The 25,446-nt window shown below is 41.2% G+C and overlaps 1 protein-coding gene and 1 non-coding gene across 3 annotated transcripts in view; both read left to right on the top strand.

The window, feature by feature from the left end:
• Window positions 1–25,446, top strand: part of LOC126234428 (multiple inositol polyphosphate phosphatase 1) — a 298,738-nt gene that overhangs the window by 150,703 nt on the left and 122,589 nt on the right. For both annotated transcript variants that reach the window (XM_049943121.1, XM_049943122.1), the window contains exon 2: window positions 11,294–11,586. In XM_049943121.1, the coding sequence (XP_049799078.1) occupies window positions 11,388–11,586 (199 nt within the window). In that variant the 5' untranslated portion in view covers window positions 11,294–11,387. The remainder of the gene's footprint in view (window positions 1–11,293; window positions 11,587–25,446) is intronic.
• LOC126237738 (U6 spliceosomal RNA) lies at window positions 13,499–13,606 on the top strand. Its single transcript, XR_007545191.1, has one exon. It is a non-coding gene; the product is annotated as a U6 spliceosomal RNA (small nuclear RNA).

Below are 25,446 nucleotides of genomic sequence, written 5' to 3'. Positions count from 1 at the left end.
ACGCATTTTTTTGTTTCTTCTCTTTGGAAGACAAAAGTATTTATCTATGTGCCCTTTTATTTCTGCTTTTTTTGAGAGTTTTCCCGTCCCTGTCTCGGAGCTCATTTATAAGTTTGCTGTTGGCCCTTTCCCTCTCTACATCTACATCTACATGGATACTCTGCAAATCACATTTAAGTGCCTGGCAGAGGGTTCATCGAACCACCTTCACAATTCTCTATTATGTCAATCCCGTATAGCGCGCGGGAAAATTGAACACCTATATCTTTCCGTACGAGCACTGATTTCCCTTATTTTATCTAGGTGATCGTTCCTCCCTAAATAGGGCGGTGTCAACAAAATATTTTCGCATTCGGAGAAGAAGGTTGGTGATTGGAATTTGGTGAGAAGATTTCGTCGCAACGAAAAACGCCTTTCTTTTAATGATGTCCAGCCCAAATCCTTTATCATTTCTGTGACACTCTCGCCCATATTTCGCGAAAATACAAAACATGCTGCCTTTCTTTGGACTTTTTCGATGTACTCCGTCAGTCCTATCTGGTAAGGATCCCACACCGCGCAGCAGTATTCTAAAAGAGGACGGACAAGCGTAGTGTAGGCAGTCTCCTTAGTAGACCTGTTACATTTTCTAAGTGTCCTGCCAGTAAAACGCAGTCTTTGGTTAGCCTTCCTCACAACATTTTCTATGTGTTCCTTCCAATATAAGTTGTTCGTAATTGTAATACCTAGGCATTTAGTCGAATTTACGGCTTTTAGATTAGACTGATTTATCGTGTAACCGAAGTTTAACGAGTTCCTTTTAGCACTCATGTGGATGACCTCACACTTTTCGTTATTTAGGGTCAACTGCTACTTTTCGCACCATTCATATATCTTTTCTAAAACGTTTTGCAGTTTGTTTTGATCTTCTGATGACTTTATTAGTCGATAAACGACAGCGTTATCTGCAAACAACCGAAGGCGGCTGCTCAGATTGTCTCCAAAATCGTTAATATAGATAAGGAACAGCAAAGGGCCTATAATACTACCTTGGGGAAGGCCAGAAATCACTTCTGTTTTAGTCGATGACTTTCCGTCAGTTACTACGAACTGTGACCTCTCTGACAGGAAATCACAAATCCAGTCACATAACTGAGACGATATTCCATAAGCACGCAATTTCACTACGAGCCGCTTGTGTGGTACAGTGTCAAAAGCCTTCCGGAAGTCAAGAAATACGGAATCGATCTGAGATCTCTTGTCAATAGCACTCACCACTTCATGTGAATAAAGAGCTAATTGTGTTTCACAAGAGCGATGTTTTCTAAACCCATGTTGACTGTGTATCAATAGATCGTTTTCTTCGAGGTAATTCATAATGTTCGAGCACAATATACGTTCTAAAACCCTACTGCATATCGACGTTAACGATATGGACCAGTAATTTAGTGGATTACTCCTACTACCTTTCTTGAATATTGGTGTGACCTGTGCAACTTTCCAGTCTTTGGGTACGGATCTCTGTTGAGATGGTGCAACGTGACGGGCTCCTCTTCCACTTCGCCGTATGTTCTGCTCCTAGAGATATTTGCTGGGGCTTCATCTACAAAAGTTCAGCTTTAATTTCTCGCCCTCGAGGCAGGAGTTGTTGGTGGACTGGCGATTCATTTAGCGCATATTTCAGAGGAGGTAGATTTCTGATGTGATTCTCCTTCAAAAAGCTTTCTCTGTACTGTAATGAATTAGCAGACTTGGCATCATCTCTTTCACTCTCGTGATCCACCACCCATATGCAGTGCTGTACTGGACCCGCTGTACCAAGCATTCTTGCCGAGGCTACTTCGTTGCATAACGTTGCATCTGGCAGGTGTTCCAGCTACCGCTTCCTTCCACGATCTTTTTTCTCTGGAGGAGTGTGCTACATTCGTAGCTGCAGTGGTCTGAGAATATAACAGGGACTCGAACCCGGATGCTCCGCTTCTCTGAAACGGCTGCAAATCGCCTCGGACATCCGAACACGCTTTCCGCCAGACCCAAATTCCAAACTTCCTACTCGCAGCATCGCAACGACCCCCACCCATTTATGCCCTGCTCGCAGATTTCTGATTCCAGTAGGGGTTCGGACGTTGGCCTCAGAACAAGCCCCATACCAAGCCTCTATGCAGAGGCTGGTGAATCGCCACTTCACGTCAGGCGACGGCTACTTACGGTGAGCCAGGCGAATAAAACAGAATAAAACACTGTCCACACCATACACACCGACATACCATAGCGTTGCTCAGCCTCCACTGGAAAGGCTTTCTCGTAACAGGCAATAGGCAACGGGGCCCTACAGGACTGCCTTCGAGAGATGGGTGTGGCAGGTTTTCGTGTTTTATATCGCTGTGGTAGCAGATTTCCACCTTGGCTTGTCCAGAGGCCCAGACTTATTGTAGACTTGACGACTGTTAAGAAATATCGTACGTCAGATATTACATTTCAGTCTCTGTTTTTTTAAAATTCTAAATATGCATAACGCTTTCACAATAGTGTGCACTGATGGCTCCAACAAGGGAATTCCCTTAGCTGCTCTATCGTGTTCCCCAACCATGTCACCAGGATTCGCCTTCCTGACGAGTATCACATTTTCTCAGCGGAGCTCGACGCAATCCTGAAGGCACTGGAGCAGAAGCGCCGTATTCGAGGCAATTGGTTTCTCATCTGCTCTGATTCCCTTAGTGCCTTACAGTCGTTACCGAGCCTGAGGAGTTGGTCCTGCTGATGTATCACAAACTGTACTTTCTCCGGCGGCAGGATAAGCAGGTGTCATTCTGCTGGGCGCCAGGTCATGTAGGAATTTGGGGAAATGAACAGACCAATCGGGCTGCGAAGGAGGCCTGCAGAGGACAGGATGTGGCACAGAGTCCTATTTCCTTGCAGGCTGTCGTTTCTGCAGTACACAGGAGGTGCATGCAGTTGTGGAATGAGGAATGGGTGGCAGTAACAGCCAGTGGGCTGCGGTTGGTGAAGTCAACAACCCGGTCATGGCGTTCCTCCTGCCACTTTCTCAGGCGGGATGAAGTGACCCTCACGCGTCTTAGAATTGGGCACTGCCCTGTTACACATAGCTTTGTACTAAGGCGAGAGGATCCCCCGTTTTGTGATGCTTGTGGCGTGCATATCTCTATCCGCCATATTTTAACGGAGTGCACTTTATATCGTTATGCAAGGGCAGAAGCAAGTATTGGTGGGAATCTGCCCTTTATTTTACCTGATGATAAGACGAGTGTGACTAAGGTTTTAAAGTTTTATGATGTGTTTGGTCTCTGGCCTAAAGTTTTAGGTTGGGGGTTTTAGTGTGTTGCAGAGTGAATGGCTACTCCTTTTTTTATTCTCGTGGTCAGCCAGCTCCTTATACCACTTTCTTCCTGCTTCGCTAATATTTTACAACTGACGCAATACTTCGTTCCGTCGTTCTCTGTGGGTACACACATAGTTTCCCAACTTTTGCTACCTGTTTTTTACATACTGTTTTAGCTTCCTGTTTTGTGTCTTTTACTGACACTCGTCTCAATATGTTTTCGCGCGGGCGCTAAAGACCTCGCTGTCTTGCACCCATACAAACATGTCCACGTCCATGTCCGAACGTTGGCTGTACACCCGCATTGAAATATTTTAATCAAACAGCTGTCGCACCCATATAATTATAGATGTGAGTGGTGTCTTTTGTGTTAGACATGTCCTTGACAACAGACACCACTCATACACGCACCCGTGACATACTGGGTTAGACATACACAGCAGACATTCGGGCTTGAATTTCACTCCCACAGTAAGAAACCGCAGTACACCCCGCTATTCCTCTTTCCTGGCCGCCATACTGAAGTCGGACACACGCATGGCTCGCTGACATCGCGTCGAAAACCTCGAAAAGATACGAGGGCCATTCAGTAATTAAAGAGAAAAATTGGTCAGGAGAAAAAAGCGTTTATTTTTACAAAACAATACTTTTTCTACTTTTCAACATAATCCCCTTGAAATTTATTAACTTGTTCAACGGGATACATGTTTTTTATTCCGGCTGCAAACAACTCTTTATCTTGATGTTTGAACCAATGTCCCACAAACTTTTTCACGTCTTCGTTGTTGTGGAACCTCTTCCCACGTAATGCCTCCTTCAGTACACCAAACAAATGGAAATCACTATGTGCTAAATCAGGACTGTAAGGGGGATGAGGCAGTACATCCCAGCCCATTTTGTCGATGGTTTCACGGGTTCGTTGAGCAATATGAGGACGTACGTTGTCTCGCTGGAGAATCAGACCTCTTCTTTGAGATCCACGACGTCTCTCTCTCATGGCTGGTTTCACCTTGTTTAAAACCAAATCCGAGTAGTACTGGCTGTTTATTGTGCGCTGCTCTTCGAGACAGTCACAAAAAACTGGACCTTCAGCATCCCAAAACACCGTCAACAAGACTTTTCCTACTGATGCTTGGGTTTTGAATTTTTTCTTGACAGGTGAGTTGGTGTGCTTCTACTCCATGCTTTGTCTTTTTGATTCTGGCTCATAATAGTGAACCCAAATTTCATCTCAAGTTAAAATTTTGTTGAGGAAGTGCTCGTATTCTCTTTCATAGCGTTCCTTTAGTTCTGTGCACACTCTCAACCTTGTTTCCTTTTGTAGCTGCGTCAACTCCTTTGGGACCCATCTTCCACATGTTTTGCGCTACTTCAACTTGTTACAGACAATGTTATGAACTGTACCAGTACTAACTTGAACCTTATCAACTATCATTTCCACAGTCACATGGCGGTCGGCACGAATAATGTCATCAATTCGACTTTCAAGTGAGGGAGTTGAAACTGCAACTGGTCGGCCAGAACATTGTTTTATTCATCATACAATGTTAACTTTCACGGCCGGTATTGACTTCACTTAAAACTTCCGGGCTGATAGGCCGTGGTCGAAGTATAAAACTGTCTCCTAACGTTTCGTCTCCGACTGCGGGAGACATCATCGGAGGTAAAGCGGCGCTTTACCTCCGATGATGTCTCCCGCAGTCGGAGACGAAACGTTAGGAGACAGTTTTATACTTCGACCACGGCCTATCAGCCCGGAAGTTTTAAGTGAAATTATTTTATTCAGTCACTGAGTCGCGACCATTTTTGGACTGATCTACGTACTTTTAAAAATTTTCACGATTCGTACAACCTTCACCATAAACTTTAGACATTCTATAGTATATACTCACTGCTTTCTCACCTTCGGCAAGTGAAAAACGAATAACAGAACGTTGTTCAATTAATGTGGACATTTCAATTGCACCCGCCATCTTGAAATGTATTTTTGAGATTATAAATAAAACAATGTTGACACATCAGCTGAGCAGGGCTCATCCCAGTGATACCAACTTAAAGCCATAAAAGTACCAAACTTGCCCTACTAACAGTATTCTTCCCAAACCAGATTGTCTCTTTAATTATGGCACAGTAGTGAACGTTCGTGCTGTTTCTTCCTCATTCCCAATAGAGGGCACTTCTGTCGACATACCTACCTGTGTTACCAACGTCCGAGCCGTGCTCATAATAATTATAGTATGCCTGTTTTTCATCTGACTACCTCTTGTTCAGCGGTGTGTGCTCACCCATCGACAATGTGCAGGCGTTACAGGAGCGTGTGACCAATGCATGTGACGCAATCCTAACTTAGCCAGGTATGTTTGAAAGAATGCGTGAATCACTGCGAAGAAGCTCTGAAAGATGTGTCAGGACGCGCGGTAACCAGAACACGCAGTCCTGCCTCTGGTGTCTACATCTATGTGACAGACAGAAGGGAATGAGGGGACAGATTGGCCTATATTTCAACAGATATTGGTTTTCGGACATGTCATTACAGGAATTTTTCTTCTGGTTTACCAATAATACGTCCTGTAGGAATATGTGACGCTTTTTAAATATCCTGTAAACACAAGATTTTAAAGAGGAATAGTAAATATTTTAGTAGATTGCAGTATAGATTAATTCGAATAAAACATTCCATATAACATATGTCAAAATTTTATTGGTTTTAGAGATACAGCTGGTTACAGAGATATGGTTTCTTTCCATTCTGAAACTCCCTTACTGTGGATTTGTTTAACCATGGTCATTTTTGTTTTGATGTTCAAGTTATGAATTTGTGCTTGAGTTTACATAGTCGAATTTTTCGACTGTGACTGAGACAAGGATTTGTTGTAGAATTCTGCTCAACCATTTAAGCATGCCGTACATACGTAGGAGTCCTGAATATGCCGGTATATTATTTATACACGGGTTTTGCTGTGGAAACCCTGCTGCCGCTTGCAGAGAATACGGTAGACGATTTTCTAACTGCAGAGCACCAGATTCAAGAACTTTTCAGTTAATCAGCATGAGACTGGTGCAGTGCACAGTAGTCACATTTAATGAGATCGTGCAAATGAACAGACAGTGGATCAAGTAGAAGATATTACTCATTTGACAGAACGTACTCTTTCAACGAACATATGCAGAATTTGTTCACGTATTGGTGTTTCACATACAAGAATATGGCGGATATAACATAAATACGGCCTATTCTCATCATTTATAGCGGACCCAACACCTTCGAGTAAGAGATGAACATAGACAATAGGAATTTTGTCAGTGGCTGATTTCAAACAGCTGAGTAAACCCATTAAAACTCTTTACTGACGGGTCCACTTTCCCCCGTAACGGAATCAGTATCACTGGCAACTCACAACGGTGTCCCGATGCAGATGTTTGTGTGAAGACATATTTTCAGTAACGCTTTTCTGTGAATGTGTGGTGTAGTATAATAGACAGTTAGCTGACTGGCCCTGCTACCGTATCGTATCGTCTCTTAAGGCCCCGTTATCTATACCTTATCGAAAACGAGTTTCCAGCAATAATGATAAAGGTTTGGCTACAAGAATGGATAAGTTCTTGCGGCCAGACGAGACTACTGCAAATTCTAGTCTACATCTACACCTGTTCTAAAACTGTATTCCGCAGGCGTTTGTTGGAGGGTACCTTGTGTACTGCTGTCACTACCGTCTTTCCTGTTCCTGTCGCGAATGGTTCGCGGGAAGAACGATTGCTGTTAAGTCTCCGTATGAGCCCGAATGTCTTTTCGCGAGATATACGTAGAAGGAAATAATACACTGGTTGGCTCTTCTAGGAATGTAAGCTCTCGGAATTTTAACAGTACCCCACACCGTGATGCAGAACGCCTCTCTTGCTGCGTCTGCGACCGGCTGGTGTGGCTGAGCGGTTCTAAGCGCTTCAGTCTGCAACCGCGCGGCCACTACGGTCGCAGGTTCGAATCCTGCCTCTGGCATGGATGTGTGTGATGTCCTTAGGTTAGTTAGATTTAAGTAGTTCTAAGTTCTAGGGGACCGATGACCTCAGATGTTAAGTCCCATAGTGCTCAGAGCCATTTGAACCATTTTTTTGATGTGAGGTTTTTCACAGAATGGATTGCTAGTCAGGGGCTCGTATTTTTAACCAATAAATAGATTGTAATGATACTTAGTGCATTTTTTGTGCAAGCATACACCTTTTAAAGGGAACAATGCCTATTGACATTAACAAACTAAATTTAGGCTAAATTAGAATGCCAGTGGTGCTTGTTGCAAGTTTCTAGTGCGAGTCGTTCACGAGCTATCACATTTTTTGTGTGTGTGTGAATTCCTAAGGGACCAAACTGCTGAGGTCATAGGTCCCTAGACTTACACACTACTTAAACTAATTTATGCTAAGAACAACACATATACCCATGCCCAAGGGAGGACTCCAACCTCCGGCGCAATCCGCGATATGGCGCCTCAAACGGCGAGGCCACTCCGCGCGGCTATGACATTTTAAAAAGTTTCCATACCGACAATTGTTTTTCCAGTCAGCCTGCGTAGCTGCTAGCTACGATATTGTTACGTTTGCTTACAGTGTGCTTCTGTGTTCCTTGAGTGCACTGCGACTAGCTAGTCAGTCAGTGTGTGAAATTCTAAGTAGAAGTTGGTAAGTGGACGATGGGATTTACCATCGCAGAAAAAGCTGACATGTTGATGGTGATGGAGAGAGTAGAAAGAATGCATTTCGTTCTTATACGGTGTATGCGGCAGGATACACCAATAGGCGTCAACCATCTCGGCAATTAGAATGAGATTTTCACTCTGCAGCGGAGTGAGCGCTGATATGAAACTTCCTGACATATTATAACTGTGTGCCGGACCGAGACTCGAACTCGGGACCTTTGCCTTTCGCGGGGAAGTGCTTTACCAAGATTGGAAGGTAGGAGACGAGGTTCTGGCGGAAGTAATAGACGGGGCGTGAGTCGTGCTTGGATAGCTCAGATGGTAGAGCACTTGCCCGCGAAAGCCAAAGATACCGAGTTCGAGTCTCGGTCCGGCACACAGTTTTAATCTGCCAGAAAGTTTCACCTCGGCAATTATTTATCAGCCTTTTCAACCAGCTAGGTGGTGAAAATCGTAGTGTAACACCTAGACACCGTAACAGAAGGAAACAAGTGATGACAGAAGAGGCAGAATTTAATGTTCTTGCTGCTGTTGCAGTTGATCTACATGTTAGGTCCCGTGCAGTCGAATGAGGAAGTGTCCTACGCAATTTCCATGGACATAGGTTCCATCCCTATCGCATGTCTCTCCATTACGGACTGCATGGAAACGATTATGAGAATCGTGTTAACTTCTGTATATGGGCATTGAGACAGGATACTCCAGATGTATCATGAAACTTGTTTAGTGTTGAAGCCACGTTTACCAAGCTTGGCCAGGTAAACCGCCGAAATAAGCACTATAGGTTAGTTGACAATCCCCATTGGCTTCGTCAGGTGGAACGTCAGCGTCCAAGGAGTGTAGACGTGTGGTGTGGGGTAGTGGCCCATCAGCTCATAGGCCCGTTTTTCATAGCCGGAACACTTAATGCGCGCGAGTATCGCAGCTTCCTAACAGGCCATGTTCCTCGGATGCTAGGAGACGTTCCTCTGCCGACTAGGAGGAACCTGTGGTACCAACATGATGGCTGTCCAGCCAATAGTGCACAAAGTACTATAGCATGTCTTCACGAATTGTTTCCAAATCGTTGAATTGAACGCAGAGGACCTGTAACTTGGCCGGCCTGATCCCCACATGCGACAACTGTAGCCTTTTATCTGTTGGGAAAGTTGAAGGACGCTGTCTACAAGGGCATACCAACTGCACCTGATGATATGGAACGACGTATTACTGCAGCCTGCTTGGCTATCTCGGCTGGTATTGTAGCACATGTGCAGCAGTCTTTCCATACCAGACAGGAAGCGTGTACTGCCGCTATCGGTGGTCATTTTGAACACAACCTGTGATGGTCAGTTGTCTCGTTACTGATCAGAATCCACACAACTAGTGTATGCACTTGTGTTGCTCTTTAGTGTGTGCTACTACAGTTATTGTACAAGTGTCAGTGTGGGAACTTTTCAAAGTACGACCCGCACTAGAGTTCTGCAACAAACACTACTGGCGATCTAATTTACCCTACTTTCGCTGGCACTACTTGCTTCGTTATTGCACGCGTAACAACTAATATATGAGATAAAATATGTTGCTACGAAAAGAGCCCCGAAATACTTTTTAGGGATGCTGTGCTGTGACTTTCTTTGGATCATTAAATTTCAACAAAACAAAATATATTATGTTCTTATTATTCTGGATCTGGCTTTCTATTAAAGGAACATTTTATCCTTACTGTAACTCGCCATAAGGTTCAACATATCTTCCTTACTTTACAGTTATTGAAAAGGTTAATGAAAATAACTCCGTTATCAATACTGATGTTACAGTACGCAATGATTGTTCAACATCAAAATTTTGCAGTGGATTTTTGTTAACAATAAAACACCAATAAGTACCACGACTAACACGAGAACATGAGACTATTATCATAGAAAAAGATGTTTTTACTATAATGTTTGCCAGACCAGAACTACGCACAGCAAGATTTCTTTTATGTTATGAAGGTAAATTATCTTTTTGCACTGTTAATAATATATTATCAGCAGCCCGCGTCCACCTGTAAAACAAATCATAAAAGTTGCTGCCCTGTCCTGCAATTCCGAAAGCTGAAAGAAATAATTTTAGTTCACTATTACCTGTCCACTTCTTTGCGGTATGATTGGTTTCATTGAATGCAGTTTGAATGCGACGCGGCAGCGGCTCGTTCGTTCGTAGCGCAGCTCTGCACCACGAATAATATTTAAATAGCTGAAAACGTCTTAAATGGATGGGATAAAATACCAGGCAAGCTTATTACAAATCATAATGCAAGTTTTCACTAAGTAACTCTATTCAAAACATTTAAATAGATTAAATTATTACACACCTTTACAATGAGTACGTAATGGCGTACGTCTCTCAATCTTGACAAAAGAATGCTACGCAAGGGTACAATATAACGTCACACGCTCTTCCTACTCACGTAACTCCAAGAAGATGACAGAGAAATTAATGTTCGGTCACTACTATTTATACTTGTCACATATTCTCATCTTTGTTTGATATTTAATAAGTATCGTCTGTGGCGGTTTCAGTACTCGCCGACACAGATATTATCTTTTAAAAAAATCAGTACATAATTCTATACAAGAACAAATCATGACACATAATGCGTTCTCTTTATTACATAAAGTTCACACAATCGTTGTCCACGCAATTACAATCATCCAGTTCAATTATTCTTTTCTCCTTTTTTTTACCACATATAATATGTGTTTTGCTAAGAGACGTTACACTACTTTTAGTTTGTTATTGTCGATAGGCATTTTTCCATTTAAGATGTGTATATTTGGACAAAATACACTTTCTAAGTTTGGAAGCTTGTGGTAAGTTCGTATGGGACCAAACTGCATAGGTCATCGGTCCCTAGGCTTACACACTACTTAATCTAACTTAAACTAATTTACGCTAAGGACAACACACACACCCATGCCCGAGGGAGGACTCGAACCTCTGACGGGGGCAGCCGTATTATTACAATGTTGAGGGGCTAACAAGACGAGCTCCCGACTACCATTCGATTTTGTGAAAACCGCACATTAATAGCACTTTGCATTTCCACAATATTTGCAGTGCAGGTTGTAGGTGATTCACACTACGTAACATCCGTGTCTCTGTAAGTAATAAATATTGGACACATGTTTCTTGGAATATTATTTGTGTTTTTTATTTCGAATTAATCTGTACTACCACCTCCTAAAATATTTACTATTCCTTGTGAAGTAGTTTTGTCATTTCGACCGGCACGGACGGTGGTCTTGTCTGAGTGCAGGTAACGGGCACAGACAGCCCACGATTATCGGCAGACAGCGGCTGAGCGGCCGGCTATAAAGCAGAGAGGCAGCGAGCGCGGCGAGGCGAGCGAGATGGCTGCGATGACGAGGACGTCGGCGGCGCCGGCAGTGGTCGCGCTGTGTCTGTGGCTGTGGCTGCTGGCCCGCGGCGCCGCGGCGGCGCGCTCCTCCTGCTACGCCGACAACACGACGCCCTACCTGCTGCTCGGCGCCAAGACCGCCTACGAGTTCGTCTACGGAAGGCCCACGCCGCAGCAGACCACCATACCCTGTAAGTCTCGATCCACATCGATACTCTGCAACAGTTTGTGCTACGTGGCCAACACTTTGATCAAGCCACTTTGAAAGACTGCATTTTACTTTATGCGTAGCGGCGTAGCGTCTCAGATAGTGTAGAAAGTGATGCGTCTCCACTAAAGTACTGTGGTTACTGGATCATTCCATTTCAAATCGCCTGATTTCGAGACATTTTCTACCTCGAGCATCGTAGATTTCTATATGAAGATGGCATTTCGGACATGCCCCCACCAGGACTCGAACCCGGGATCTCCTGCTTACGTGGAAGACGCTTGTCCGACTGAGCCATCGAGGACACAGAGGATGTGCGACTGCAGGGACTCATCTCTGGCACGCTCCCCGTGAGACCTACATTTCGAACTTGCTGTCTACACACTATATTTGTAGTGGCCCTGCCCACTATACTCACAAGGGAACCTCCCCATCGCACCCCCCTCAGATTTAGTTATAAGTTGGCACAGGGATAGGCCATGAAAAACTGAACACAGATCAATCGAGAAAACAGGAAGAAGTTGTATGGAACTATGACAAAAATAAGCAAAATATACAAACTAAGTAGTCCGTGTGCAAGATATGTCACATTAAGGTACCTGTTCACCGAGGAGCACCGTGGTCCCGTGGTTACCGCGAGCAGCTACGGAACGGAAGGTCCCTGGTTCAACCCTCCCTCGAGTGAGAAGTTTTAATTTTTTATTTTCAGACATTTATCAAAGTTCATGCACTCAGACATGATCAACTTCGCTCTCCAAAATTCCAGGACATGTTCAGATTTGCTTGGACACATGCAGGATTTGACGGTCTACACACGGAAAAACTTGAAAACGTTAAAAACGTTTGTTTTGACAGAGCACAGAGAAAACTGTGCGACTGTGAAACTGTTGCATTAATTTGTTGCCGTTTATGCGACAAACTCAATGTTTTCATCACTTTTTTGGGAGTGATTATCACATCCACAAGAAAAACCTAAATCGGGCAAGGTAGAAGAATCTTTTTACCCATTCGCCAAGTGTGCAAGTTAGGTGGGTCGACAACATATTCCTGTAATGTGACGCACATGCCGTCACCAGTGTCGTATAGAATATTTCAGACGTGTTTTCCTGTGGAGGAATCGGTTGATCTATGAATTTGCGATCAAATGTTTTCGGTTCCTATTGGAGAGGCACGTCCTTTCGTCCATCGCACGGTTTTGTGGTGCGGTCGCAAAACACAGACACTAAACTTATTACAGTGAACAGAGACGTCAATGAATGAACGGTCAGATCGTAACTTTGCGAAAATAAAGTAAGTAAAGTTTTTGCTCGAGGGAGGACTCGAACCAAGGACCTCTCGTTTCGCAGTTGCTCACTCTAACCACGGGACCACGGCGCTCTTCGTGTTACACTCTCCTAGATGTTGGATATGTTACACTTGGACTACTCAGTTTGTATATTTTGTTTATTTTTTCATAGTTCCACACAACTTCTTCCTGTTTTCTCGATTGATCTGTGTTCAGTTTTTCAAGGCCTATCCACTGTGTCAATTTATAACTAAATCTGAGGGGGGTGCGATGGGGAGGTTCCCTTGTCAGTACTCGCTGCAGTCAATCTACCAATCAGCTAATGGTCTGGATTTCATCGTAATTTCATTCTTCGAGAGCTGCAAAATCACCATGCCAGTTTCATATAGATAAGGCTTATCGGCTAATGATCTTCTTCAGTGCAGATGCACTCACATTGCTCAAACTCTTACGGGAATCGGTAGATTGACTGCCGCGAGTAATGAGTATAGTGGGCAGGGGCACTACAAATGTAGTGAGTGGACAGCAAGTTGGAAATGTGGGTCTCACGGGCAGCGTGTCAGAGATAAGACCCTGCAGTCGCACTATCCTCTGTGTCCTCGATGGCTTAGTTCTAGCTTCGGCGGTACATATACTAAAATGGGAACGATACAGAGAAGATTAGCATGGCCTCTGCACAAGGATGACACGCAAAAAGCCAGCACGGTAGCTCAGCATGTTCGTTCAGAGGGTAAGCTGCCCACTGTAATAAAAAAAAATAAAAAATAAAAAAAAAATTAAAAAAAAACTGAGTTAATGGACCAATGATGCACTTGAACAAGCGTCATGTGACGTCCGCCCCGAACAAATACAACGAACATGAACGAACAAAATGAGATCAACCTAAAAAAAGGGCGCATAGAGCTTCTGCCATCTAAGCAGGAGATCCCGGGTTAGAGTCCCGGTCAGGGCACACATATTCAACTGCCCCGTTGATATTTATCAACGCCTGTAAGCGGTTTACGGTCTGGATTTCATTGTAATTTCATCACAGATTTCGGGGTGATTTTATGTGAATATTCGCACATATCCCCGATAAATACTGCTAAAGTTTGACGTACGTCGAAGCAATTTATGCAACATTGTTAGCCCATTTTGAAAATGTTACCCTCTGTCGTAGGGCAGCTTGAAACACATTATTTTAGATGAGACTGGTTTTGACGTTTCAATAGAAAATCGTATTTGTGAAAGAAGTGTCCAAATTTTTACCTTTTCACAAAAATCGTCATCTTTTCGACGAATGTGGAAATCATTGGAAAATAGTAGGTGAACGAAACTTTCTGTTCCACAATCTTGTGCTAGCGAGCTATTATGTGTTAAGTTCATGTTCAGCGTGCGTTTTCTCTCCGAGATTCAAGAATCCGAAGTTTACATTTTTTTGCTGAGCTTTCATTCAAACTGTCTAGCATTGTTAGAGCGCTTTGGATAGTCAAAACATTTTTCAGGCAGTTAAGACCGTGCTCTTTCTAACGAACCCAGTTTGAAAAGTTTTATAGAACATAGCATTTTTGCAAAATCAGGTCGAAAATACCATATTTTTTACATTTTTACAAAATCTTCAACTCTGCACTTAGTTTATTCCATACTGGAAAATGGTTACATAAATTAAACTTTATATTTGAGACCCTCGTGTTGTTAAGTTACTACATGCCAAGTTTCACGTTCTTGATACCTTTAGTCCCTGCGATATAATAAGCTAAACTTTGAATTTTTTTCGGGCGGCCATTTTTTAGGGCGACTTTGTCTTAATTTTTCTGGCTCAATATGGCTCTTAAAATTCTTTTCATCTTTATTCTTAGAAGAACGCATATATTTGTACAAGATGGCCAAATTTCATTCCTTTCAACAAAATATTGCCCGAGATATAACAGCTCGAAGTCGCCACATATTCACCCTAGCTCTGCTCAAGGTCGTACAGGGAGTCAAACAATCGTTTGGATCTAGGCCGGCCTTACGTCGACGAATGTTAAACTTTACCAACGTTCAGTGGGGACATGTGCGAATATTCACATAACATTTCTTCGAAATCCGTGATGGTCGAGCAGGGAGGCCAAGGTAAGTGCGCGATAGGAATGGAAACAATACCGATGACATTGCTGCTAAAACAGATTTACTAAATACAGCCTTCCGAAATTCCTTCACCAAAGAAAACGAAGTTGACATTCCAGAATTCGAATCAAGAACAGCTGCCAACACGAGTAACATAGACGTAGATATCCTCGTAGAAGTGAAACATCTTAAATCGCTTAATAAAAGCAAGTCTTTCAGTCCAGATCGTATACCAGTTATGCTCCTTTCAGAGTATGCTGATGCAATAGCTTCATACTTAACAATCACATACAACCGCTCGCTCAACGAAAGGTCCGTGACCAAAGACGGGAAAGTTGCGCAGGTCACACCATTATTCACGATAGGCAACTGGAGTAATCCACTAATTTACAGGCCCATATCATCAACGGCAATACGCAGCAGGATTCTGGAACATACTCGTATATTGTGTTTCAACATTGTGAACGGTCTATTGACAAAAAGTGTGGAAATTTGTAGTAAGGTCTTATGGGACCAAACTGCTGAAGTCATCGGTCCCTAAGCTAACGCACTACTTAATCTAACTTAAACTAACTTACGCTAAGGACAACACACACACACCCGTGCCCGTGAGAGGAATCGAAACTCCGACGGGGGGAGCCGCGCGGACCGTGACAAGACGCCTTAGACCACGCTGCTACCCCGCGTGGCCGGTCTATTGACACACAGTTTGTGAATTCCTAAGGGACAAAACTGCTAAGGTCATCGGTCCCTAGTCTTAAACAGTACTTAAACTAACTTACGCTAAGGACAACACACACACACACACCCATGCCTGAGGGAGGACTCGAACCTCCGACGGGGGGAGCAGCACGAACCGTGGCAAGACGCCCGAGACCGCGCGGCTACCCCGCGCGGCTTGACACACAGTCAACCCGGATTTAGAAAACATCGTTCTTGTGAAACACAACCACCTCTTTACTTGCACGAAGTGTTAAGTTCTATCGATAAAGGATTTCCAATTGATTCCGTATTTCTAGATTTCCAGAAGGCTTTTAAAACACCATATCTCACAAACGGGTTGTAATTAAATTGCGTGCTTATGGAATATCGTCTTAGTTATGCGATTGTATTTGTGGTTTCCTGTCAGAGAGGTCCTAGTTCGTAGTAACTGCCGGGAAGTCATCAAGCAAAACAGAAATGATTTCTGGCATTCCCCAAGTTAGTATTATAGGCCCTCTGCTGTGCCTTATCTACATAAACGATTTAGAAGACAATCTAAGCAGCCGTCTTACGTTGTTTGCAGATGATGCTGTCGTTTATCATCTAGTAAAGACATCAGAAGATCAAAACAAATTCCAAAACGATTTAGATAAGACATCTGTATGGTACGAAAATTGCCATTTCACCCTGAATAATGGAAAGTATTAGGTCATCCACATGAGTGCTAAAAGGAATCCGTTAAACGTCGGCTACACGATAAACCAATCAAATCTAACAGTCGTAAATTCAACTGAATACCTAGGAATTACAATTAGGAACAACTTAAATTGGAAGAACGCGTAGAAAATGTTTTGGGAAAGGCGAACCAAAGATTGCATTTATTTGGCAGAACACTTAGATGCTGCAGATCTACTAAAGAGAATGCTTACACTACACCTGCCCGTCTTCTTTTTGAGTACTGCTGCGCGTCGTGGGATCTTAACCATATAGGATTAATGAAGTACATCGAGAAAGTTCAAAGAAAGGCAACACGTTTGTATAATCGAGAAATTTGACATAACCTTTGTTTTTCCCTAAATTACTCATATAATATTATAAATAAGAAAAATCCACCCACTGAAAATATATAATATTATAAATAAGAAAAATCCACCCACTGAAAATATGTTGTATGGAAAAAATTTAGAGGTTTCTGCCATATTTGGACTTTCTAGTTCCTTTTTTGCCGCAAAAAACCATTTTTGAGATTTGACAAGTGTTATCTTGATACTTCCTGGCAGATTAGAACTGTTGCTTAGCCTCGGTAATCGAGCCTTGGACCTTTACCTTTCACAGGCAGTTGCTCTACCGGCTGAGCTATTCAAACACGACTTTCGAGCAACCCTCACTGCTTTGAGGAAAAAGTCCCAGTTTCAAGTCCCGGTCCGGCATACAGTTTTAATCTTCCAGGAAATTTCGTATCAGCGCATTCAATAACCTAGGCTGCAGCTTGGTTAAGCCATTTTCCCGCAGTATAATTTCTTATAGGAGTGCTAGTTCCGCAAGGCATGCAGAAGGGCTTCTGTGAAGTCTGGAAGGAAGGCAGGAGGTACTGGCGGAAGGAAAGTTGTAAGGGCGGGTCGCGATTCTTGCTTGAATACATCTCTCAGTAGAGCAACTACCCGTGAAAGGTGAAGGTCTCGGGTTCGAATTCCGGTGCGGCACACAGTTATAGTTTGCTAGGAAGTTTCAGATCAGCGTACACTCCACTCTAGTGTGACAATTCACCCTGAAAGTGTCATCTTTCATATGTTTCAACATAGTGATAGTAAGGTTATTATATAAATAACATTAATTTAGAATGATTCCAAATGAAAGTGGCGACATGTGCAAAAGCGGTGCGCTGGCAGAAGTAGTCGACGCTTACTCTAACAGTCAAAACCATTTGGACATATTGCAGACACCGATACTACATTAGCGAGTAACGTACATGTTACCCCACAACATTCATTAAAACTTTATTGTTTCATGCATTACATATCCTATTTTTCCATCCACGGTTAGAGAATGAAAAATTTGATTGCCTCCGTACTTGCTGTCATCATTAATTTTTCTTCGTTATCCGAACTGTGCTCATCCAAAATCAACTTGTAGGCAACTGTTGAAGGAAATAGATGCAGTCGTATTACGTAATTTGTTGTACATACCCTAGCCCAAGTCAGAAGGAGTAACGACGTCCATAATGCCCATACCAGTGAAAAATGGCATTCAAAACTCTTCATTAAGACTATGTTTAGCTCGGGACGGGATCAGTAATGCTACTACCAAAATATTCGATCACTTTCATAACGAAATAAAATTACTGAAAGATAGCAATTTTGAATCAACGCTAGGAAAGTTCCTTCTTGTCAACTCCTTATCTCCCATACAAGATTGATGAAATGCCATGTTCCATACGAAGCGTAAAAATATTAAGAACTTATTTCTGCTGTTACTCTAAACATTTTATTTCTGTTATGTGAACTCGTCCACAGATGCTCAACAAATTAAATTAACACCTGTAAATTCACTCTTTTCACGTCATTGCGGTATACCGTGCAGATGACTGAGCAATACATAACTGCTTCCTGTAAGTTATTGTGGGATCTATCTGTAAGGGACTGATGAACATTCGGAGAGTCCACCATACAAACGAGTTCTTTATTTATTTCAGTAAGCTGTCGCGAGTTTTGAGCGTCTTGGTTCAAATACATGGCAACTTCAAATTCGAAGCAGTTCTCCAAATTCATTCCGCCAGTCAAACAAACATATGTCCTCATAATACGCTCTCGGTCAATTCACCCTATCAGTCTAAACTTATTTAGATCCCGCACACTTGAGCAGTAATCCTGTATAGGCTGCTAAAGCTTTAATAAATGCCCTCTTCCAACGCAACATCCTATCAATGACTTTATGACATCCACTTATTTTTTTCCGCCCGTGAGCCTATGAGGGTATTCTTATTAAAAAAGTATCGCTACATATTGGTGTCATAAAGGTAAGATTTTATTTATTTTTTTCATATGAGATTCCTTTAAAGTGTCATCAGAGACTACCACATTTTTATCTTCGTAAAGTGTACAGCGTTATATGAATAATTAGGTGCCAGTCTTGACACCAGGTTAATATTTTGTCCCGATGTAGCTACATTTTGTTGCAATTTTTAACAAGTAACACCTCATAGGTTACCACATCTTCTTCTAAAGGCCTTAAAAGGCAACTACCACGATCTAAACAGGCATGAAGGCTTAATATGAACAGTAGTGACCGCTCCCCTGTGGTGCAAACATCTCTGTATCAGTAAATAACGCACTTCGTCTTGGAATGAAATTCTCAATATAGATGTTCTCCAAATAAAAGTTTCCTATAAAGCAGTCGTCAGGGAACTACTGAAAGTCTTGCGAAAACTTGGGAATTCAGAATCTATCTGATCATCTCTAAGGCCTCGTGTATCATCGCAGGCGTTTTACACGCTGAGCGTTTCTAAAATCAGTGATGAGAGTGTACTTTGCTTCACGAAAACTATAGTATTTGAACTCAGTGTTTGTTCTAGAATTCTGCTACAACCAAAGGTGAGACGTTAGTTTCGTGGCCCAGATTGGTTGCAATTTTTGTAGATGGGTGTGAGCTGTCCTCTCTTCCAGTCACTGGGAATAGTTTTCTCCCCAAGGCATTAAAACGGTTGCGAGTGGTGATAGCTCATTCGAAAATTCTGTTTAGAACCAGAAACACTCTTCTGTCACCATTTTTGCTAATTATTTGCAACATCTCAGTGTTTCACCTTCCAGCTTTCCTTGTTCCTTCTATGTTTCGTGACAGTTTTTTCTAGAGCATCATATAGAAGCCAGTGCCTGTCAACTTAAACTGAAGGATGGCTCTTTTATAATTGTAACAGTATATAGGTCCCCTTCAGGAAACTTTCATTTATTCCTGGAAAACTTGGATGCCTTGTTGTGCTATCTGTCAGATAGGGGAAAGCAAATTATTATTTGTGGGGACTTCAATGTTGATTCACTGAAAGACTGTAATAGGAAGAATTACCTGGAAGTCTTGCTCGTTTTTTTCTATTTGACATCTGTCATTAATTTTCCTACTCTGGTAGTAAAGGACATCAGCACATTGATAGATAACACTTTTATAGACCTAGACAGGTTTAAAAACATAAATTCTTGTCCTGTTGAGAATGGGCTTTCTGATCATGATGCTCTGCTAGTTACAGTATATGACATAGCTCCATTCAGTAATTCAAAACTACCCTCCAAAATTGTGCGTTCAATTAATGACTCAACAATTAAAAATTTCAGAGAAAATCTTCAGCAGTTAGACTGGGATGAGGTGTACAAGGAACCCGATGCTAATTTAAAATATAACTTATTTCATGATACACTCATAAGAGAATTTGAGAACTGTTTCCCCAAGAAAGTAGTTAATTCTAATTATAAGAAACCATGCATTAGAAGAAGCAACGCAGTTAATGGAAGAGGCCTTACCCACACCATTTGATACAATTGAAATTCCACCCACCTCTCCTTCTGAAATTAGGAAGGTAATAAACTCTCTCAAGAATAAAAGCTCACATGGAATTGATGGCATTTCCAGCAGGATAATAAAAGCTTGTTCCCAAGAAATAAGTGGGATTCTTAGCCACATATGTAATAGCTCTCTGAATCGAAGTATTTTCCCAGATAGACTGAAGTATGCCATTGTTAAACCAGTGCATAAAAAAGGGGATACGTCTGATGTCAACAACTACCGCCCAATCTCTCTTCTGACTGCCTTATCCAAAATTCTTGAAAAAGTAATGTATTGTAGAGTAGCTTCACACCTTTGTAAAAATAAAGTTTTAATAAAATGTTAGTTTGGTTTCCAGAAGGGTTTTTCAACGGAAAATGCTACATATACTTCCACTAATGAAATATTAAATGCTCTGAGTAACCGGAAGTCAACCGTTGGGTTTTTTTGTGACCTCTCAAAGGCTTTTGATTGTGTAAATCATGGAATACTTCTAGATAAGCTCAAGTACTGTGGTATGAATGGGACAGTGCTCAAATGGTTTAAATCATACATAACTGGAAGTGTGCAGAAAGTTGAAGTAAACAGTTCACATAATATGCAAAAAACTGGTGATTTCTCAAACTAGGGAACAATCAAGAATGGGGTGCCGCAAGATTCGGTCTTGGGTCCTCTGCTATGCTTAATATATGTTAATGGCTTGCCATTCTATATTCACGAAGATGCAAAGCTGGTACTTTTTGCCGATGATACGAGTATAGTTATCACACCCAACAGACAAGAATTAACTGGTGAAATTGTAAATGATGTTTTTCAGAAAATCATTAAGTGGTTCTCTGCAAATGGGCTCTCATTAAACTTTGACAAAACACAGTATATACAGTTCCACACAGTAAATGGAATGACATCATTAATAAATATAGACTTCGATCAGAAATCGGTAGCTAAGGTAGAATATTCAAATTTCCTAGGTTTATGCATTGATGAGGGGTTGAACTCGAAAAAACACGCTGAGGATCTGCTGAAACGTTTGAGTTCAGCTACTTATGCTATTAGAGTCGTTGCAAATTTTGGCGATATACATCTGAGTAAATTAGCTTACCACGCCTATTTTCATTCTCTGCTTTCGTATGGCATCATATTCTGGGATAACTCATCACTGAGTAAAAGAGTGTTCATTGCACAAAAGCGTGTAATCATAATAATTGCTGGAGCTCATCCAAGATCATCCTGCAAACACTTATTTAAAAAGCTAGAGATCTTCACTGTAGCCTCACAATATATATATATATATATATATATATATATATATATATATATATATATATATATATATATTCACTTATGAAATTTGTTATTGACAATCCGAACGAATTCAAAAGTAATAATACAACACTAGGAGAAAGGATGATCTTCACTACTCAAGGTTAAATCTAACTTCGGCTCAGAAGGGGGTAAATTATGCTGCCACAAAAGTCTTTGGTCACTTACCTAATAGCATCAAAAGTCTGACAGATAGCCATATAGCATTTAAAAGGAAATTAAAAGAATTTCTTAATGGCAACTCCTTCTACTCATTAGCTGAATTTTTGGATGTAGTAAGTGGGTAATTTCCCCAAACACCACAAGAAAAAGTTAAAAAAATTAAGTGTCATGTAATACTTTGTGTAATGTAATATATTTTATAGACACCTTCTATTAACCTGACACGTTCCACATCATTACGAAGTGTCGTATTCATGATCTATGGAACAAGTACTAATCTAATCTAATCTAGCTAAAGTGAGTTCAGCGCGGCTGATTAACGCTATGTTTTTGTAACCTTTGTGTAACAATGCCTCTGTTTCGCCACAGTTCTAGGTAACTACAGTTTTCAATCAATGTTGCGGTAGCTTTTTCACTTAGCAGTTGAAAGTTAACTACACCGCTACCAGCTCTCAGAGATTTACCCTCGCCCAGTATAGTATACTAAGGAAAATTTATGAAACAAAACTGAAAGAAATAGTTTCTGGAATAATTAGAACTTTTTGGCAGAAAATCTCAATTTGAAAGGTATTAAAGAACACTCAGCTAGGTTACACATGCTACGAAAGCATTTACATGGATACTCATAAAATCGAAGTAGGAAGATGAGAGACCATAGTAGCCCTCAGAACACAAATAGATGGAAGCTTAGGTTTTAAAACAATAATTTCGTTCACAGGAAATACTGGACACCTTTCTTTAGCCATTTCCCGTCCGTTATGTGGACTTAAAAACCCCGTCCACTTTCTAGTGTCATAAAACTTAAATGTAATAATGTTCTTTGAATTTGAGTAAGTTACAAAATGAGTTTAGGACTTTCAAGTCCCGTCAGGCCATCAAAAGTGCTTTTGTACACCCGTGTTCTTCATTTACATGGCTTTGTTTTTTCGCAGAACATGACGTAATTACAATATTATGGCTTTGCGTGAAATGTTTATCAGCTATATTCAATTACCATATTCATTTATCGCAGCCATATAGTTTTTCTCAGAGTACGAACAGGAAAAGTAGTTTTGAAGCTGACATCTGAGGAGAAGAAGCTGTCTCGTTTATTTCGATAATTACTCTGCGTTCCTTCATTTGCTTCATTAAGATTCTAAAAATATACAGCATACTTGCTTGTTGGACAAGCAGAAAAGAAAAAAGGTATGCCTCTATTGACAGACAACAAACAATTATAAAGAGGTAAGTTTGACCATAGAATTGCATATTTGGGAAACTCTATGATCAAGCGGGAGGAGGTAGAAGTGCGACACTTGCCTCCAGTTACCATGGGAATGAAGCATTCACTGTTAGCGGAAAAAGCAAAAGAATGGTACAAAGGTAAATATTCTATGTCCCATCTTAGTTAGAGATTACAATAAACAAATGGAAGGGGTAGATTATGCAGGTCAACTCAGGCTGTTGTACAATGTTGATCGTAAGTCACCAGCATGGTGGCACATAATATTGTGCGCCGTTATTGATATAGCATTTATCGATACATATACACTCTATTGTAATTTGTACGATTCTATGCCTATGTTACAATTCAGGTAACGATTGCACAGGAGTTGATGGCCACGAAAGATACTGAAAGTGGGAGAAAAGAAAGAAAAACATTCAGTCACATCTCCCAGAAATAGTGCTAGCATAATGAGTCAAAAAAAGAGAAGAAAAAAATAGCATTCTACTCTGCCTAGGATGTTAGACTAAATAACAGAAGAATGCACTGGGCACTGATTGTGCACACCAGAGGGCGTTTTTAAGTGTGTGCAACTAACATTAAAGAATCACAACCTCACGTAAAATGTAAAATGTGTAGGGATTTCTTGTTCCTGAATGAGGAAAAAATCGTGTTTCTGTGTGTGTGATAAGACATTTCGCCACAATAATCATGTTCTCTTTAAGTTTTTGGTACTTATTTACCCAAGTGCTACTAAGTAATTAACCGGATCAGATGGGATGATAATACTCTGAAGGAACTGAGAGGTCTCACGTGCACTAAATTAAACAAACTATATGCATTACAAAGGACTACTCTGGTTTTAGTTATTTTGGTAATATACTCCTCGAATTTCAAATTCTTTGGTAGAGGTTTTCACAGTTTGGGCAGGAATGAGTGAAAAGCAGAATATATAGAAAAGAATGTTTCTTGTTCCTGTACTTACTTTTTTTCTTCATCAAAAATCAGATAAAAACTCTTAAGTCGCAACACCAGGAGTAAACTTTCATAGAACCACAAATACCACGAGTACATTGATACACTGAACCGCAATACATTTATATCAGATTAGCTGCGCAGTGGTTTCTGACGGAGGAAGTAATATGCAGATGAATAAATGAGAAATTATTATGGAAGAATACGTTACAGAGGAAGTGTAAATAAAAACAATATATCTTGCGAAAACATAGAAGTAACAGCAACTACTGTAATTAGAAAGGACAAGATAACGCAAGTTTACAAGTTGAGCGATCTAGGCTTGATCATTACAGATAGCAAAAGATGCTCTACGGACTTAATTGGGTAGAAGAAAATCAATTGACAAGATAATCATTAAATTTAGGAATAGATCTAAGAGTAAATAAAAGACAGATGTTGTCAAGAGACACAGCTGGACCGTCACATTTTGGATGCAAAGATTAGATTAGGCTTGCTTAAAGGATAATGCAAAACGTAACGTACTGAATAATGGAAATATGATTATGGAGGAAGATAACTAAAAGATTGGCAAAGTTTGCAGAAGTTCGATAGATAGCAGTGCTTCAATGCGAGATGCTTATAATAATTCCCACAACGAAACTCTGTCTCTGAATCTGGCAGAAAACCCAAAGAGATTCTGGTAATAAGTAAAGCACACCAGTGGCAAAACGCAATTAATACCTTCACTGCGCGATAAGAACCGTGAAGTCGCTGATGACAGTGCCACTAAAACAGAGTTATTAAACACGGTTTCCAAAACGCCTTCACCAAAGAAGACGAAGTAAATATTCCTGAATTCCCGTCAAGAACAACTGCCGGGATGTTAGAAGTAGGTATCCTCGGTGTCGCAAAACAACTTAAATCACATAATAAAGGCAAGGCGTCCGGTCCAGATTATATACCAGTCAGGTTCCCTTCAGAGTATGCTGATACAATAGCTCCATATTTTGCATTTACATACAACCGCTCGCTCACAGAAAGATCCAAACCTAAAAACTGAAAAATTGCTCATGTCACACCAATACTCAAAAAGGGAAATAGGAGTAATCCACTAAATTACAGGCCCACATCACTAACATCGATTTGCAGTTGGGTTTTCGAACACATACTGTGTTCGAACATTATGAAGTACCTCGAAGAAAGCGGTTTATTGACACATAGCACGGATTCAGAATATATAGCTCTTGCGAAACACAACTAGCTCTTTATACTCATGAAGTAATAATTGCTACCGACAGGGGATGTCAAACTGATTCCATATTTTTAGATTTCCAGAAGGCATTCGACACTGTTCCTTACAACCGTCTTCTAACCAAACTGCGTGCCTCAGTTGTGCAACTGGATTAGTGATTTCCAGTCACAAAGGTCACAGTTCCTAGTAATAGACGGAAAGTCATCGAGTAAAACAGAAGTAATATCCGGCTTTTCCCAGGTAAGTGTTATAGGTCCTCTTTATTAACGACATAGGAGACAATCTGAGGAGTCCTGTTAGATTGTACGCAGATGATGCTGTCATTTACCGTCTTGTAAAA

This window comes from Schistocerca nitens, chromosome 2, assembly GCF_023898315.1.
Source record: "Schistocerca nitens isolate TAMUIC-IGC-003100 chromosome 2, iqSchNite1.1, whole genome shotgun sequence".
In the NCBI taxonomy this organism is placed as follows: Eukaryota; Metazoa; Arthropoda; class Insecta; order Orthoptera; family Acrididae; genus Schistocerca; species Schistocerca nitens.
Note: the sequence above shows the minus strand (reverse complement) of the source record. Positions and strands in the feature narration are given on the sequence as shown.